A 19,382-nucleotide genomic window follows, 5' to 3' on the forward strand; every position below is an offset into this window, starting at 1 on the left:
CGTCAGCGCAGATTTAAAATTATTGAGCTACGCAGGTGTCTTTTAAATTCGGCAAAAAAAGAGCTTCAGATAATATTTACTAATCATGGCCTGTTGGGCAAGTGATGTTACCTCTCTAATCCCGGGTTTCCTCATGGGTCATATGGGAATAATGGTATCCCTTTCCTCCTGGTTGAGCTGTGAGGATTAAACGGGATAACGTACGTACTGCGTTTGGAACAGTGCCTCGCACATACTAAGTGCTCAGTGAATGGTAGCTGTGGTTATTAGCAACCCTTCTGCTATCATGCCTTTGCTCATGCTGTTCCATCTTTCTGTGTTGTTCCACCTTTTTGTAATCACTTCTTTCCAACCCTCCGATGCCAGATTTCTATTCATTGTTTTAAGCCCCAGCTCAAATGCCACCATTTCCATGTTTGAAATTGTACAGTGTCTCTCCCCATCGCTATACTACTTATCACAGTGTTCCTTAGATTACAGTTATTTGTGATATGTCTTATTCTGCATTCTAACGTTCATGAGGGTGAGTATGAGGTCTTATTCATTTCTGTATCTTTCACAGTGTGTAACCAAGTGCCTTATACAGAGTATAAGTGCCTTATATGGAATAAGTACTCAGTAAATAATCACTGTCTGATTGAATCAAGTGAATAATTTAAAAGTGCAAAACAGATTCAGTTTCCTAGTTCTGTTAGTAGAACTAAATGCAATTAAAAATTTTTAAATTAAAAAAAAATTTTTTTCAACGTTTATTTATTTTTGGGACAGAGAGAGACAGAGCATGAACGGGGGAGGGGCAGAGAGAGAGGGAGACACAGAATCGGAAACAGGCTCCAGGCTCCGAGCCATCAGCCCAGAGCCTGACGCGGGGCTCGAACTCACGGACCGCGAGATCGTGACCTGGCTGAAGTCGGACGCTTAACCGACTGCGCCACCCAGGCGCCCCAAAAATTTTTAAATTTTTTAAATTTTATTTTAGAGAGAGAGTGTGAGTGGGGGAGAGGGACAGAAGGGGAGAGAGAGAGCATCTTAAGCAGGCTCCACACTCAGTGGAGAGCCCAATGAGGGGCTTGATCCCATGACCCTGGGATCATGACCTGAGCCGAAATCAGGAGTCAGACGCTCAACTGACTGAGCCACCCAGGCACCCCTGAATGCAGTTTTAAAGCAGTAAACAGGCATGATACAAAGGATAGATTTCCCTCAAGTGGTTTAGGGGCCCTCTTAGGTCGATGGGAGAGAAAATCGTAAGGTACTGGCATTCTTATTTCTTAGAAAGTAGTAGGTTGAAAGAGAAGTTCGGTGCCTCGCAGTGTATAAATGTGTGAGTAGCTGATACAGTGCCATAAATGGGCAGTGTAGAACTGGCTTCAAATTTATTATTTAAAAAAAAATCAGGCTTTACATTTAAGAGGAGAAGCATTTAGACTAATGAACACTTATGTTCCCTAGAAGAAATGGAAGAAAGTAAGATTATTAAACTATATACGTTTCCTTCATGTAACCCCAAAAGTGGTAGGAAGGGAAAAGAAGAGGCAGCATAGTTTGATGGTCATGCACCCAAACTTAACAATTAGAAGAAGCAAGTCTGAATTCCAGCACTTAATATTAGGCAGTCAGTATTAGCTAAGTGACTTTGGGGAAGTCCTGTCCCCTTCCTGATTGTCCATTTCCTTGCCTGTGATGCCTGTGTCACAGAGTCGTTCAGAGAAATAAATGAACTAATGGATTGTGAAATTGTTTTGTGAGCTATAAAGTATTTTTGGTCACTCTTTTCTTCTGTGTTCCTACTGCTCTGTGTTTATCATCTGCTATAGCATTTTCCGTGTCGTGTTGTAATTTATTTGTTTATCTCTGTCCCCCACTAGACTGAGCTTTGCAGAGCAAAGATTTTTATTTATCTTTGAACACCAGGGCCTAACACATAGGTACTCAATAAATGTTTGATGAGTGTGTGAATAAATGTTTCAGGTAGGAGATGAACCCAGATGACCTCTCAAGTTTCCTTTTAGTTTTGCTGTTTAAGATTCCATGAAAAGGTCTAGAAATAATTAGAGACCAACAAAGGAAGAACTATTTAGAATATAAAAACTTGAAACTGAAGGGCAGTTACAGAATTGTTAAACACATATTAACATTCTAGAGTGTACTTTCAAAAGGGAAATCGTTGAGACAGGTTAATTGAGTTTATGTATAAGAAGGGAGGTTATGATTTGTCAAGTGAGAAGTAATTTTTTCTGGCCATGGAATGATAACGGCTGAAATGAATCTCTCAAAAGCTAGGAAATTTGGCAGAGGAATACTGTGGCTAAACAAATTCATTAGAGCAGAAAGGTATTAAGAAACATTTGAAGAAGTATGGTTAAATCATGGGAAACCAGCCTCCCTTATTAAGATGCCAGAAACCAATGAGACCTAAGGTGGAGGTTTACTGTGGTTGTATTTGTTGTTGTTTGAAAGGGTTAAAACCACAGCTCCAGCAGGGGCAAAGTATGAGCCTTGAAAAAGCACAGTCAATGTCCCTACCGACATAGATTTAGTACGCAGAAGAGATCGTACACACAAGGCGGGGGTGGGGGGGGGAGGTGAGGCAGAAATAGTAAAATGAAGGAACAAATGGCTGAAGTCAGTTTATCATGAGAGATGAGGAACATCCAAAAAAAAAAAAAAATGATCCCGAATCAGAAATTGGAAGGCAACATTAAATCCTAGAATTGGAATGGACCTTGAGAGAACTTCCAACTACAGGACTAAACCAGAGATTCCCTCGACGGGAGACCTCAAAGCCTTACCTGGTGCCTCATAATGTGGATGTTACCATGTTCCCTCTCTCTGGTCTTTGACTAAATGTCTGGGGGAAGGGAAGATACACCCGATTGGTGGTGGGGGGAGGTCCCCACCATAGAGGCTTTAGTATAGCATAGTGGGATGGAAACAGCTTGCCCTTAAAGAATCACACACACACGTGAATTCGAATCCTAGCTCTGCCTCTTATCAGCTGTCTGACCTTGAGGAAATTATTTAATATCCCTAAAAGACATTAAGAACTCTGTCTAGGGGCGCCTGGGTGGCTCAGTCAGTTAAGCGTCCGACTTCGGCTCGGATCATGACCTCATGGTATGTGAGTTCGAGCCCCGCATCAGGCTCTGTGCTGACAGCCTGGAGCCTGTTTCCGATTCTGTGTCTCCCTCTCTCTCTGACCCTCCCCCACTCACACTCTGTCTCTGTCTGTCTGTCTCTCTCTCTCGAGAATAAACATTAAAAAAAATTAAAAAAGAACTCTGTCTATTCAAGTAACTTCTATTTTGCATGTGCCTGGGTTGTCTATCTAATTTTCCTTTCTTTCGTTTTTTTCTTCTGTTCAATTTTTTTTCTTTTTCCTCCAGTTTTGTTGAGAAACAATCGACATACATCGCAGTTCAATTTACATATATTGTGAAATGAGTCCCACAAAGGGTTCGTCTCACGTCCGTCATCTCACGTAGATACAATAAAAAGAAAAGAAAGGGAAAAAAAGGAAAACAAATCTCTCCTTGTGATGATGAGAACTCTTGAGGATTTACTCTCTTAGCTTCCCTGTCACACGGCCGGCCGTGTTAGCTGTAGTCATCACATTGTACATCACGTCCCCAAGACGTACTTATCTTCTAACTGGAAGTTTTGACCACCTTCCTCCAATCCGTGCCTCAACCCTGGCCCCAGAAACCACAAGTGTGATTTTCTTCTTCTAGGAGTTTGGTTTGCTTTTGTTTGCGTTTTAGATTCCACGTGTAAGGAAGATCATACGGTGTTTGTCTTTCTCTGACTTATTTCAGTCAGCATAATGCCTTCAAGGTCCATCCATGTTGTGGCAAATGGTAGGATTTCCTCACTTTTTAGGCCGAATAATATGCTAATGTATATGTGCACCACACCTTCTTTGTCCACTCATCCTTCGATGGGCACTTAGGGTGTCTTCATTTCTTCTTCTCTTCCCCTCCCCTCCTCCTTATCCTCCTTCTGACGTGGGACTCAACCCACGAGCCTTGAGATCATGACCTGAGCTGTTACCAAGAGTCGGACGCTTAACCAGCTGAGCTACCCAGGCACCCCTAATGCTGCTTTCTAAGACATATCATTAGCTTTATATCCCAACCCTTTTACTGAGGTTTTAGTTCTCCTTGTCATATTTCTAATTCCTCTTGCTTCATAGTTGCAGTGCCTCCTCTAATCTCTCCGAGGATGTCAGTCACAGATTTTCCTTTTTAAAATTTTCTTCTGAGCTTCAGGGACCTTCTCTGAGAGACTAGACCTCCAGTCTTCTGCTGGGGTCAGGAAGGGAAGTTCCTTGGCTCTGCAGACTCGGGAGGGAGCCGGCAACCCTGTCAGTGTCTTAGGCTGACTTCCAACCAGTCCTGGTTTTAGCCACTCCTTCCCTCCCACTTCCAGAGGAACCCGGCGCTACAAATCCCTGAGCCTTTGTTGGAGCTCCTTGGTGTCAGCGGAGTTGCCTCTCAGCTTTCCCTACGGACGACTCAGGATCCCAGGTCTCCCTGTTCTACTAACTCAGTTACTACTTGTCCTTCTGCTGTCTGCTTTACAAAATGGGTTGCTTGTCTCCTGTGTCCCCCACCCTTGTGTATTCATACCCTTTTAAAGTTCTTTTACCATAATTTTATCAGAGTTTTGAGGAGGGAGCAGAGCCAAAGGTGTGATTTCCATGTACCATCTTTGACCAAACCTCTTAATTCTTCATGTGTTTCATATCCATCACTTGGGTTTTAACCATCACCACATTATACTGTTTCTTACCACTTTTTATCTAGTCTCCTGGTCTCTAGTTTCTCTTCCTTTAGGTCTGTCCTTTGCCATGCTGTGGACTCATCTGCCGGGAAGACTGTATTATGTACCTCACAGCTTTGAGCGTAAAAACCCTCCGGCCGCTTCTGGACGTCCGCATTCCTTACCCTGCCATTCAAAGCCTTCCACAATCTAGCCTCCGCCCACCTTTTCAACCTCATGTTTTAGGCTTTCAGAAACACTCGCATCCATATGGTTGTCCATACTCACCTGTAGCACTGAGCCAACTTGTCTGGAACAAATAGGGGCACGACAACTGGGCTTGCCTGGTGATTTATCCAGTAGATTCAGCAGCTGACCTGTTGATTTTGAGCGATTGACTTAAAGCTCTTGCTTTAAGTGAACATTTATTGGACTTGAGGCTTGTAGCCTATTTCAGTCTAGGATTCTAAAATCTGTCTTTAGGGGCGTCTGAGTGGCTCGGTTGGTTAAATGTTCGACCCTTGATTTCTGCTCGGGTCGTGATCTAGCGGGTTTCGTGAGCTCAAGTCCTACATCGGGCTCTGCACAGGCAGCTCGGAGCCTGCTTGGGATTCTCTCTCTCCCTCTCTTTCTCTCTACGCCCCCCCCCCCCACGGTCTTTGTCTCTCTCTCAAATAAAAACTTCACAAAATTAAAAAAAATCTGTTTTTATTATGCATTTTCTTTTTTTTTTTTAAAGTTTATTTATTTATTTATTTTGAGAGAGAGCACGCAAACGGGTGAGGGGCAGAGAGAATCCCAAGCAGGCTCCGCACCGTCAGTGCAGAGCCCGATGCCGGACTCCATCCCACGAACCGTGAGATGAGATCATGACCTGAGTCGAAACCAAGAGTCGGACGCTTAACCGACTGAGCCACCCAGGCACCCCTAGTCTATGCATTGTCTTTATTGTGTTCGCTCTATTGCATATTGAGTTTTTCCGTGGCATATTACTCCCCATCTCATTTATTTTCTGCTGGACTCTGGGGGTGCCAAGAAGAGTAGGATGTGGAAATGATGTCCTATAATGAACTGCTATCTTATTATATGGTATTGGGTTTAAGTCCCAGCTCAATGACTGGTTTCCCACAGTGAGATTTACTATTCTTTTAGGGTATAGCCTTATAATTTATTATATCCTTCTCACCAAAAGAACGTTCTGATATTCATCTCAAGTATGAGTTTAACATTTTCACGAAAGCATATTGCTTCCTGATGACTCTTTTTCTCCCCAGTGTCGTCTTTGCCGACCTCTTTTTTATGAACGTGATTCTTTGGGTGGAAGGTTCATCAGCTGCCATCTCCTTTGGTACTCTGATAGGGATTCTTGCAATGTGGTGTGGAATTTCAGTACCCCTAACATTTGTGGGTGCGTACTTTGGAGCCAAGAAAAAGGTAAATTTCTAAAATACTGCTTTTGACCATTGACTGATGTCTGAAATAATACCTAAACGTGTATATTACTATACATGGAATGTGAAATGTACCCTTGGAGAAAACTACGAAGAATAATCCTATTTATTTATTTCTTCATTTATTTAAATGTTTATTTTTTTTTTTTGAGAGAGAGAGAGAGAGAGAGAGAGAGAGCATGAGCAGGGGAGGGGCAGAGAGAGAGGGAGACACAGAATCCGAAGCAGGCTCCAGGCTCTGAGCTGTCAGCACAGAGCCTGACACAGGGCTTGAACCACAGACCGTGAGATCATGACCTTAGCCGAAGTTGGACGCCTAACTGACTGAGCCACCCCAGCGCTCCTAGAATACTCCTTTTTAAAAATATTTTATTTTTAAGTAATCTATATACCCAGCATGGGGCTCGAACTCACAACCCCAGGATCGAGAGTCACACATTCTTCTGACTGAGCCAGCCAGGCATCCTGGGATAATCATTCCAGAATAAAACATTTAAAAATGAACAAAAATGGAACCCAGTAACCCTTTAAAAGATGTTATTTAAAGTACTCCCCACTTTGGGGCGCCTGGTTGGCGCAGTCGGTTAAGCGTCCGACTTCAGCCAGGTCACGATCTCGCGGTCCGTGAGTTCGAGCCCCGCGTTGGGCTCTGGGCTGATGGCTCAGAGCCTGGAGCCTGTTTCCGATTCTGTGTCTCCCTCTCTCTCTGCCCCTCCCCTGTTCATGCTCTGTCTCTCTCTGTCCCAAAAAAAAAATAAATAAATGTTGAAAAAAAAAATTAAAGTACTCCCCACTTTATAGGTTGTTTAAATTTCTGTCTCTGTTGGAGAAAATTAAAAGGATATATAGTAGTAGGAAGGCTGACTTTAACCGAGTCAGAAAAGTATACAGCGGGGGAAGAAAGCTAAGGTACAGTCTGAAAATGGAACTGTTGAGTTTATAGATTTGAAGTTAGCTTATTCTACATACAGGGCAAAGGAGCAGGACACTGAAAAGACTACTCTGCAAAAGGAATGTATAAAGACATAGTGTGAGTTTGCACACTGTGTGCAAAGGGAGAAATCAGACAACACAAAACGGAAGCTGGAGGTCCACACAGAGCAGAAAAAAAGAAAAAATGTCTGAAAACTACCGACAGATTTTAAGGGAAATGCGTGAGACAAATTCTGAGACGACTTTTTGACATGTATTACTTCATATTGGAACAGGCACCACTAAATGTTGTCCGGTCTCTCCCTTGAAACTGACAGGAGATGATAAACATCGTCGTTGCCTTAGCTGTGTGCTTTCTCGTGTGCTGGCCACTGGCCACGTGTGATTTTTGAGGGCCTGAAATGTGGCTGCTTCCAAACTGGGATGTGCTGTGAGGAAGTGGAAGATCCACAGTGGATTGCAGACCGAACAGCAGCGGCCAAATAGAAAACATCTATTGACTACTTCTTTTTTTAAACAGTTTTTTGTGATGTGTATTTATTTTTGAGAGAGAGAGAGAGAGAGAGAGAGAGAGCGCGAGCGTTGGAGAGACTGAGCCTCCCAGGTGCCCCTACTGAGTCCTTCTTATAGCAGTGACACACGCAACTGAGAACATTTGTTGGATCCGATGAAATGGATTCACAAATTAATTCCACCTGTTTCTTTTTACTCTTTAAAATGCGGCTTCTAAAAGATTTAAAACTGCCTATGTGGCTTGCATTATCTTTCTATAGCACAGTGTCGGTCTAGCCTCTGCCCACATGACTGCTCTGGGAAGTGTTCTGCGTCCAGTTCCGATTCAGGATTCTGTCTTGTGATTATATGTCTATAAATTCACTTCAATTTCATGTCATTCTGATTTTCACTGGATTTCTCTTCGAGCAGTTTAGGTTTCCAGTTTGCACGAACCAGATTCCCCGTCACATTCCTCAGCAGAGTTTTTTTACGAAACCACTGTTTGGCATCATGATCGGTGGCATTTTACCTTTTGGCTGTGTTTTCATTCAACTCTTTCTCATTCTGAACAGTATTTGGTGAGTACGGTATCGTCACAACCTCAAAACATCTTAATTGTTGATAAACGAAGTTTCCTATATTTCAAGGAGGTTAGAGTCTGGGTATGGCAAAACTTCATTTGCCTCTGGTTTTATCCAGGAAATAGCCCTCTGACCCCTGGGGTGGGGGGGACTTCCTAGGGAACTGAGACTTAATTCACAAGTTTTTAAAGACAGTTTTTGATGGAAATTTCTACGCAGGTTTCCTTTTTTAAAAGCAGTAACCTCTTTTTAAGCCTTTCCAGATGACTTACAAAGTTGGCTCACACCACACTTCTCCGAGCCTTCGCAGGGGGTGGGGCGGGGGGGGGGGTGTCCCTTGGAAGGAGGCACCTAAAGACCGGAAGAGGCAGCCGTGATGTGTATCTCTTTTCCATACCGACCTTCCATGCAAGAGTTCAGAGTTCCTCTGCTAAAAATACTTTGAAGACTTACAGCTTCAAAGACTTACTTTGAGCTGTAAGTCATGTTTTTCGGCTCTCCTTTCTGTCAACTGTTAGTTCTGGTGTCCTCACAGCTTTCCTCGTTTTATCTGCTGCTTTGAATCTGTTGGGGTTTAAGAATTCTGATAGCCGGGGCTCCTGGGTGGCTCAGTCGGTTAAGCGTTCGGCTTCGGCTCAGGTCATGATCTCACAGTTGGCGAGTTCGAGCCCCGTGTCGGGCTCTGTGCTGACAGCTCAGAGCCTGGAGCCTGGTTCAGATTCTGTCTCCCTCTCTCTCTGCCCCACTCACGCTCTGTCTCTCTCTCTCAAAAATAAATAAACATTAAAAAAAAATCTCTAAAAAAAGAATTCTGATAACCAAGGGGCGCCTGGGTGGCTCAGTCTGTTGAGTGACCGACTTCGGTTCAGGTCATGATCTCACAGTCCGTGGGTTTGAGCCCCACGACGGGCTCTGTGCTGACAGCTCAGAGCCTGGAGCCTGCTTTGGATTCTGTCTCCCCCTTTCTCTCTGCCCTCTCCTGCTCATGCTCTGTCTCTGTCTCTCTCAAAAATAAATACATATTAAAAAAAATTTTTTTTAAAGAATTCTGGTAACCAAGACAGAAACGCACGTAAGGTGAGAACCCAGGCTTTCCAAAGTGCGACAGTTTTTACTTGCAAAGCTCCAGGTCCGTGACAGCTATTTCAGTTTCCCCCAGTCCCTTTTTCCTTAATTCCTGATTCTTGACTGCATTCTGGTTTCAGGAGCTGGGCAAGTCGGGTGTCGCTGCAGAGGGAGTTTTGGAGATGGGGCAAAGGCCCCATAAAATCAAATGGAGTAGCCAGCTGTGTGTATTTCTAACACTTTCATCCCAAAGCAATCTTTCAGACAAAGCTTTCAAGTCCTCAAAAGTGAGGTTTAATCATGCACATTAATTGCTCGCTTTTTAAACAGCATTGTGGCAAATTGGTTTAAAAGATAAGCAGTAAAATCTGTTACCTTGTCAGCAACGAAATATTTAACATGCTGCAAAATAGATTATGTAACTGTATTTTCCAGATGTTTTTGATGGGATAATTTTAAAGTGAAAACTAAAAGCTTCTTTGGACAAGTTAACTTTTGTTTCAATGAAAAAGAGGGTGCTTGCTGTGTACAACATTGTATATACTTATTGTCTATATACATGATGCTCCCCAACCCCCATTCTTCGTCCTTGCAACCAGGTATATACTCTACACGAGATTTAAAAAAATTTTTTGACGCTTATTTATTTTCGAGAGAGAGAGAGAGGGAGGCAGGCAGAGAGCAAGCGAGCAGGGGAAGGGCAGAGAGAGAAGGAGACACAGAATATGAAGCAGGCTCCAGGCTCTGAGCTGTCAGCAAAGAGCCCGTTGCGGGCCTTGAACCCATGGACTGCAAGATCATTTCCTGAGCCGAAGTCAGATGCCCAACCGACTGAGCTACCCAGGTGCCCCTGACTCTGTGGGGTTTTTTTGGTCGTATAATGTATTTGCTGATATTTATGGCATTTATAACCTTCCATTGCTAAAAAGAAAGCATGGCTTAAAGTGTGCGTGAAGAGGGGCGCCTGCGTGGCTCAGTCAGTTAAGCGTCCGACTCTTGATTTTGGATCAGGTCATGATCGCAGGGTCGTGCGATCGAGCCCTGTGTCAGGCTAAGCCTGCTTATGATTCTGTCTCTCTCTCCCTCTGCCCCTCTCCACCGCTTGCTTTCTCTCTCTCACTAAAAAAACAAAACAACCATAAAATGTGCATGAAGAAAATGATAGAGATACTGATGGTTCTTTAGTGAAAACTGAATTGCACGAGCAGAGAAATAGGGGTAAGTAGGAACACGGATTCGTACTGGAGGAGATCAGGCCAAACTCTGAAGCCACATTGGTCGGTCAGGGAATGGTTTTTGGATGTTGGATGGATCGATGAAGGTCTGGAGTGAATCTCTCAGGTTCGACAAACGTGACCGTCTCTTGTATTCATTTGGAATGGTCTTTCTGTGTATTGTGAAGTTAATTTTAAGGCTATCATTTTTATTTTCAGGTCTCATCAAATGTACTTCATGTTTGGCTTCCTTTTCTTGGTCTTTATAATTCTCCTGATTACCTGCTCAGAAGCTGCGGTTCTGCTGTGTTATTTCTACTTGTGTGCTGAGGTAAAGACCTAAGAAACGAATGCATCTTCTCCTTCCCAAACTCGCACTATTGGAAGCACATGTTAACTACCTGGTTTCTACAACTTGGGATCAGTTTCATATTGTGTTTTCCTGATGACACATGTTGATTTTGATGCAGCTTTGATGGAAAGTTAACGCTACTTTGATGGAAAATCTAAACAGAAAGCAATTTTTCTCCGGCTAGTTACTATAATTGCTGCATAATATTCAGTTAACATAGAAAAAAGCAGGGAACTGATTTGATATTTAGACATACAAAAGATCTGGCTCAATTGGTGTTTTGTTGTTTTTTTTTTTTGACAATTGAAGTTTTCACAGCTTGGGCCAGGATTGCATTTTATGGGTTTGAGATTGCTGCTAAAGGCCTTTTCTCTTACTTTTGGTTACCATGGGCAGAAGTAGTTTTGTCTACCCCACTGTACCCCCACTTTGTTTCTGATGTCCTTCTGGGTAACTAAGGTGGTAGTGAACGTTATTTTCTTAAATCCCCTAAATCCCTCTTGTTTTGGTAGTTAAATGTGACTCTCTAAACGTAACAATAGAGAGTTTTGGGAATGAGGATCATATACATGATGTTCTTAGAGCATTTTCTTCTTGAGCTACAAGTATAAGGGTGAAAAAATTAGAATTTTGTATATATTATACTCAGCTTCTCAGTTCTACGGTGTATTTTTTGTCACAGAAAACCCGCAACAATCGTGAATGAAGTATATACTCACAGGCAGATGATGTGTATATTTCTGTTTCTTAGAAGTGTTTTGAAGGCCCCCAAGACCACCCACATGTCTGGCGGTTCACTGGAAAGACTCGTGGGACTCAGCACACAGATGTACGCCTGGCTAGGGCTTAATATAGCCAGAGAACACACAACAGGATCGGCAAGGGGAAAAGACACAGGTGGAACCTGGAGAAATCCACGTCTAGTCTTCCTGTGCTTTTTCTTTTCCATGAGGGGACACACCAATTACGTTCCCTTTTTCAGCGATAAAAAATATAGTCATATATGTGCAGTGTTTCTGCCCAGGGAAGCCCATTAGAGACTTCACATCCAAGGTTTTTACTGGGAGCTGGTCACATAGGCACCCTCTGCCTAGCAATTACAACAATTCCAGACCCCCAAAAGGAAAGCATGTGTTCGCCATAAATCACACTGTTTGTACGGCCTAGGTATAGCCAACATGTCTTATCAGTCAGGGGATGATTAAATGCCGAATTCTCAGATATAAGCCAAGGGCCAACCTTGCAAGCAGGCCCTTCTAAAGATAGCAACTTCAGACCTGCTACGTTAACTCTTTTCTGCACTGTAGGTTCCCTTGGCCCTTGACCACAGTGCCTTTACAGTAAAATGAGCATCAGTTGGAGCCGTGGGGAAGGGTGAGGCAAACCTGTGTATTGACCTCAGTCATGCCCCCATGGGTCCTGAATTCAGCTGGGTGAGACAAATCCCATTCACCATAAAGCTCTATATGCAGTTTCTGTACTAACCTTTGTCTACCTGGCCCGAAACATCAATTCAGGCCCAGCTCCTGCCAGTAAATTGAAGCTGACCCGAAAGCCTTCCAAGGCTGAGGCAGTGTCATGAGAGAAAGGATGCGTGCATTACAAGTACGGTCCCCGAGGGCACACGTGGTCCCCCTGGAAACAGGGAGTTTATCAGTGTTAAGGCACCCCAAGCAGAACGTACATTAGTCCGACGGTTTCTTATAAAACTTCCCCTTGGATTTCTTCTAATCCATAATCTAATGGAGCCTGTTTCATGTGGTTTGTTATCACAATAATTGCTAACCCGTTTAGAGTTAGGTTTCACCTAAAGTGAATTTTTTCTACTTCTTTTTGCAGGATTATCACTGGTGGTGGAGAGCCTTTTTCACTAGCAGTTTTACAGCTGTTTATCTTCTGATATATACAGTTCATTACTTCTTCACCAAACTTCAAATCACAGGCACGGCAAGCGCCATTTTGTATTTTGGGTACACGATGGTCATGGTCCTGATTTTCTTCCTTTTCACAGGTAACCACAGAATGACTTCATGCATTTCACACTCTCTGAAGAGACTTGGAGATAGCCATAATGTGATAAGCATCAATTAACGACTAATGGGAGGAATAGGGAACAAAGTCATCATGTTCATTTTTATGCTTTGGGGATAAAAGATTGTAAAGCCTGGGAAACCGGAGGGACCTGATGTACTTAGCTTCAAGATTGTCCCTTGTGAATGTTTCTAAACAGTAGGGATGTGTTCCAAAGCACATAAAGGGTTATGTGTAATCACCTTTGAATAGCCTCCAAGCATAAAAATGAACTGACTTGAATAACTTTTAAATTAGCAAAAGTAGATGAAGCAAATGTGTGGCCATATAAGCAATTAGATGTGAGGGACAAGATGTATACTCCCCAGGATTACTCATTTGGGGTTGTTATTTGGGTTCAAGATGTGACAGCAGCCTTTCTGTAGATGAAGGCTTGTTGAAGTACGTGACAAAATGGAGTGGTTTATAAAATGATCCGGTTAAGGAAATTATGAGGTCAGAGAGCTTGGAACCCTTTTCAGTACAAGTGAGGCAGTGTTCCATCTCTATCTGCCTCACGTTTTTAAAAAAAGAGTTTATTATTTTATATTTTATTTTTTTAGATGTTATTTTTAAGTAATCTCGATACCCAATGTGGGGCTTGAACTCACAACCCCGAGGTCAAGCGTCACAAGCTCTTGGGGCGCCTGGGTGGCTCAGTCAGTTGGGTTTCTGACTTCGTCTCAGGTTATGATCTCGTGGTTTGTGGGTTCTAATCATCAGTGTGTCCACTATACTGACAGCTCGGAGCCCCAAGCCTGCTTCGGATTCTGTGTTTCCCTCTCTCTGTCCCTCCCCCACTTGCGCTCTGTCTCTCTCTCTCAAAAGTGAATAAACATTAAAAAAATTAAAAAAGAGTCGCATGCTCTTATGACTGAGCCAACCAGGCACCCATCTACCTGCTTCACTTAAAAAAAAAATGTTGAACTTATTTTTGAGAGAGAGAGAGAGAGAGAGAGAGAGAGCGCGCACAAGCGGGGGAGGGGCAGAGGGAGAGGGGGACAGAGGATCCAAAGCAGGCTCCATGCTGACAGCAGCAAGCCCGATGTGGGACTGGAACTCACAAACTGTGAGATCATGACCTGAGCCGGTCGGATGCTCGTCAACTGACTGAGCCATCCAGGCACCCCATACTTTTTCTTCATTTTTAAGTTCTAGTTTTAGCTCAAGTCACAGGTCATTTTGACAAATTTTAAGTTACTGTCTCGGATTTTAAGTCTCAGGTTCAACAAATGTGTAAAAATGCACAGTGGAAACTTGTCAGAAATCCAAGCCGAGAGGGGCGCCTGGGTGGCTCAGTTGGTTAAGTGTCCAATTCTTGGTTTCGGCTCAGGTCGTGATCTCACAGTTCATGGGATCGAGCCCCATGACAGGCTCTGTGCTGATAGCCTGGAGCCTGCTTGGGATTCTCTCTCTCTCTCTCTCTCTCTCTCTCTCTGCCTCTCTCCTGTGTGCATGTGCACTCTCTCTCTCTGTAAAAAGAAATAAACTTAAGGGGCGCCTGGGTGGCGCAGTCGGTTAAGCGTCCGACCTCAGCCAGGTCACGATCTCGCGGTCCGTGAGTTCGAGCCCCGCGTCGGGCTCTGGGCTGATGGCTCAGAGCCTGGAGCCTGTTTCCGATTCTGTGTCTCCCTCTCTCTCTGCCCCCCCCCCCCGTTCATGCTCTGTCTCTCTCTGTCCCAAAAATAAATAAACCAACAAAAAAAAAAAAAAAAAAAAAAAAAAAAAACAAATAAACTTTAAAAAAAAAAAGAAATCAAAGCCCTGAGACAGGTGTAAATGTCACCAGAGAAACCAAGGCATCTCGGTGGCGGCTCCTTTTTGATACCGTATTACCTGTGAGCTGCCGGTCTCAACTCCTCGGTACACAGAAGGCTGTGCAGACTTCCTCTCGTCTCTCAGCCACTGGACATTCTACACCCCTCGTGTCTTCTGTTTTGGATTTCTCCCCCAGGGACTGACTGGCTTTTATATTTGGGTGATATGGAGTTGGCTGTGTTGAGCACGGTAATTTCAGGCTTCTGTTTTCTTCATTACCTAGCACTTTGACTCCGGTTGCTTTTTTTCTGGAAGCCTCGTATTACAACAGCTTCTTTCCGAAGGTAGGTGGAATCCCGGATGGTCACACTGCGGGCAGAAATCTTCTCCCATTGGTTGGCTCCACCGTTTGCGGTGCCGTCTGTCACCCTCCCCCCGAATTCTGACTCGTGAAGGTTCCCGGTGATCCCTTGCCAGATCCAGTGGCCTTTCTCTAGCCTTCACCCTCCTGGGCTTCTGCAGCTCACTCCCCAACACCTATTCTTTTTTTTTTTTTTTTTTTTTTTTTTCAACGTTTATTTATTTTGGGGACAGAGAGAGACAGAGCATGAACGGGGGAGGGGCAGAGAGAGAGGGAGACACAGAATCGGAAACAGGCTCCAGGCTCTGAGCCATCAGCCCAGAGCCTGACGCGGGGCTCGAACTCCCGGACCGCGAGATCGTGACCTGGCTGAAGTCGGACGCTTAACCGACTGCGCCACCCAGGCGCCCCATCCCAACACCTATTCTGTGGAAGTCTCTCAGTGTGATTTGTGTCATGTTCCCTCTGCCCCTCTGGGCTTTCTTTTGCTTCCCTTCCCCTATCCTGTCACCTACCTCTAGCCTTTATGCAAGCTTCAGTCTTCAGCATTTCAGTCTCCTCTTTGTACCGCCTCCCTGGCGGAGCCCGTTCGGTCCTGTGGCTTTGTTTACCTGCTCGATGCCGACAGCTCCCGAGTCAGGAATTCTTAACATAGCCCTTTCGTGCCCGATAGCCGATTAAACTTCCCTAGTCGTGCTTCTTCGGAAGTTTCTCATCTTTGTTCATTCTGCCCAACTCTTGCTTTTGGTCTTGGTCGAGGCCTTTGTTCCCTGATGCCAGAATTGCTCCGACAGCCTCCTATTCAGTTGGCTGGACCCAAGTCTCTTCTTTCTAGCCCACTCCGCACAGTACCTGATGGTGAACTTCTGTCGTTTTTTTTTCATTATATTAATGCAATTCGGTCCAAGATTAATTTTAATATGTCAACACATATTTATAGAATGCTTACACTGCACAAGACACTATGCCGGGTGCTGGGGACATAGGGGTGAAGAAGACATAGGGGTCCCATGTTTTTGTGGCCCTTATATTCTAATGCAGGGAGACAAGCAATTATTAGTTGGATGAGCTTCATGAAAGAAATGATGTTAAAGAAGAGGTGGGTGGTCAACTGTTCCAAGCAGAGGTGACAGTGTGTTCAGAAGTCTTGACATAGGAAGGAATTTGACATCTTCAAAGAACACAGAGAAGCTTAGGATGGCATTAGAGGGAGGGGGGCTCTGGGAGACAATAGTGATGTTAGAGAGGTAAGGAGGGGTCAGATCTTACAAGGGTCTTAGAAACTATATTAAAGAATTTAGATCTTATTAGAGGAGCCATAGGAAGTTCAGGGAGTTTAAACAAGGGACTAATGTGATTGTATCATTCTTCTAATTAAATGTTTGTTTATTTTTGAGAGAGAGAGAGAAAGAGCGACCAGGGGAGGGGCAGAGAGAGAGGGAGACAGAGGATCTGAAGCAGGCTCCGTGCTGACAGCAGAGAGCCTGATGAGGGGCTTGAACTCATGAACCGTGAGATCACGACCTGAGCTGAAGCCGGACACTCAACCGACTGAGCCACCCAGGCGCCCATCATTCTTCTAATTAGAAAACTTTAATAGTGACGTATGTCCTTGTCTATCAAGGGTAAACTGACCTTGGGGGTTGGGCCCCTGTTCTGCCTACTCAGTGTATTTTCTAAGCCTCCTCCAGACTGTTTGAGCACGGAATTGGAATCTCCTTGAGAACAGGGACTATGTCTTATGCCTATTTTGTATCCTTCATTGTGCAAAGCACATGTTTCTTCTTGACTTGTGTAGAGTGTGAAAGAGAGGAGATACCATTATGGCGTGGTGTTTCCATATCTTTTTTAAAAATTACATCATAGGTATGAGAAACCTCCCAGGTAAATTCTGGTTATCGTTCGTATCAGAAAAAACATTAGTAAAATTATGAAGTGTGTTTTTGACGTCTATTTTCTAGAATTGTTTTTTAAGAATCCCTGTCTGCTCACAGACCTGTAAATGGCATCTCCTTACATTTCATCATCATATAGTTTTTTCCTGTTGAATTGCTTTTATTTTTTCATTATCATTGTATTTTGAGGTTCACGGCAGGAAGCAGGTCTTATTGTCTATGTTCATGTTGTTTCACTTTTGAGGAAGGCATCCTCAATTAAATCATTAGTCTTGAGAATATAGATGTACACAAGAGTACGGTTATTAATTGCTGATTACTCTTTCTTGCTGTAGACACATGCTTCTGAAAGTGATTTTTTTATTAAAAAAATTTGTTTCTAATGTTTATTTTTGACAGAGAGAGAGAGAGACAGAACGTGAGCAGGGGAGGGGCAGAGAGAGAGGGAGACACAGACTCCGAAGCAGGCTCCAGGCTCCAGGCTGGCAGCACAGAGCCCGACGCGGGGCTCGAACTCACAAACTGTGAGATCATGACCCGAGCGGAAGTCGGATGCTCAACCGACTGAGCCACCCAGGCGCCCCTGAAAGTGATTTTTTTTTAATGGCAACTTGGAAATTAGCAGTGTCCACTCATGGTAAAAAATGCTGAGGAGTTTCACACTTATTTAGAATAATTATGCATTCATCCGAAGCTATTCCTTGCGATCACCACATTTATCTTTGGTATTTGGATTCATCTGTGTCATCACAGCAGAAGGCTAGGACTTCACAGCTGTCATCTTTTAATACTGAGTATTGTGACTCTAGGGAAGACTCTGTATACACTATTTCCATGTTGCTACAAATCCTTTGTTTTTATTTATTTATGTATTTATTATTTTATGTTATTTATTTTTTAATTTTTTAAACATGTTTATTTGTTTTTGAGAAAGAGACAGTGTGAACAAGGGAGGGGGGCAGAGGGAGGGAGACACAGAATCGGAAGCAGGCTCCAGGCCCTGAGCTGATGCGGGGCTCAAACTCACAAACCGTGAGATCATGACCTGAGCTGAAGTCGGATGCTTAACTGACTGAGCCACCCAGGTGCCCCTATTATTTTAATTTTAATTAATTAATTTTTTAATTTTAAAGTTTATTTATTTTTGAGACAGAGAGAGACAGAGCATGAACGGGGGAGGGGCAGAGAGAGAAAGAGACACGGAATCGGAAGCAGGATCCAGGCTCTGAGCCATCAGCCCAGAGCCCGACACGGGGCTCGAACTCACGGACCGTGAGATCGTGACCTGAGCTGAAGTCGGACGCTTAACCGACTGAGCCACCCAGGAGCCCCTATTATTTTAATTTTTAAAGTGTTTTATTTATTTTTGAGAGAATGCAAGCAGGGGAGGGGCAGGGAGGGGGGACAGAGGATCCAAAGTGGTCTCCGTGCTGACAGCAGTGAGCCCTATGTAGGTCTTGAACTCATGAACTGTGAGATTATGACCTGAGCCGAACTTAGGCCCTCAACCGACTGAGCCACCCAGGTGCCCCTTTATTTATTTTTTAAAAATGTATTTATTTAAGTAATCGCTACACCCAACATGGGCCTCAAACTCGTGACCCTGAGATCAAGAGTCACACAGTCTACTGACTGAACCAGCCAGGCACCCCAAATAAGTTAAAGGCTTAAGAAAATGAATTGAAATAATAGATTTTTATATTGATAGGAAGGACAGAAGATCACAATAACCAATTAAGATCTAACCTTAGGATTCCTTCTCTAAAAGTCTATAGTGCTATGTTGTATTATAACGTATAGCCTAATGTAAACCTGGCTTCCATGGATATTGGGTAGTAAATGAAATATGTGATGATGTATATTTTAGGCAAGCAATGAAAAATGCTTTCATTTAGCCACAATCTATTATTCAGCCATTGAGAGCAGTGGTTCTCAACTAGGGGTGAATTTGCCCCTAGGGAACATATTTAGCAATATCTGGAGACTTTTTTTTTCAGTTTTTTAAAAATGTTTGTTTATTTTATTTTTTTTTTTTTAATTTTTTTTTTTAACGTTTATTTATTTTTGGGACAGAGAGAGACAGAGCATGAACGGGGGAGGGGCAGAGAGAGAGGGAGACACAGAATCGGAAACAGGCTCCAGGCTCCGAGCCGTCAGCACAGAGCCGGATGTGGGGCTCGAACTCGCGGACCGCGAGATCGTGACCTGGCTGAAGTCGGACGCTTAACCGACTGCGCCACCCAGGCGCCCCAAATGTTTGTTTATTTTTGAGAGAGAGAGAGAGAGAGAGAGAAGGAGACAGAGCGAGTGGGGGAGGGGCAGTGAGAGAGCGAGGGAGACACAGAATCTGAAGCAGGCTCCAGGCTCTGAGCTGTCAGCGCAGAGCCCGACGTGAGGCTTGAACTCACCGATTGTGAGATCATGCCCCGAGCCGAAGTCGGATGCT

At 43.9% G+C, this 19,382-nt stretch overlaps 1 protein-coding gene across 2 annotated transcripts in view; it reads left to right on the forward strand.

Annotated features, from left to right (window-relative positions):
* Positions 1–19,382, forward strand: part of LOC115507663 (transmembrane 9 superfamily member 2-like) — a 90,266-nt gene that overhangs the window by 62,787 nt on the left and 8,097 nt on the right. The window contains exons 13-16 of one of the 2 annotated variants that reach the window (XM_030306126.1): positions 6,036–6,195; positions 8,070–8,218; positions 10,720–10,831; positions 12,692–12,863. In XM_030306126.1, the coding sequence (XP_030161986.1) occupies positions 6,036–6,195; positions 8,070–8,218; positions 10,720–10,831; positions 12,692–12,863 (593 nt within the window). Of the gene's footprint in view, positions 1–6,035; positions 6,196–8,069; positions 8,219–10,719; positions 10,832–12,691; positions 13,061–19,382 lie in introns of those variants that run through there. The other variant, XM_032592231.1, reaches the window with a different exon arrangement.

Source organism: Lynx canadensis, chromosome X, assembly GCF_007474595.2.
Source record: "Lynx canadensis isolate LIC74 chromosome X, mLynCan4.pri.v2, whole genome shotgun sequence".
Lineage (NCBI taxonomy): Eukaryota > Metazoa > Chordata > Mammalia > Carnivora > Felidae > Lynx > Lynx canadensis.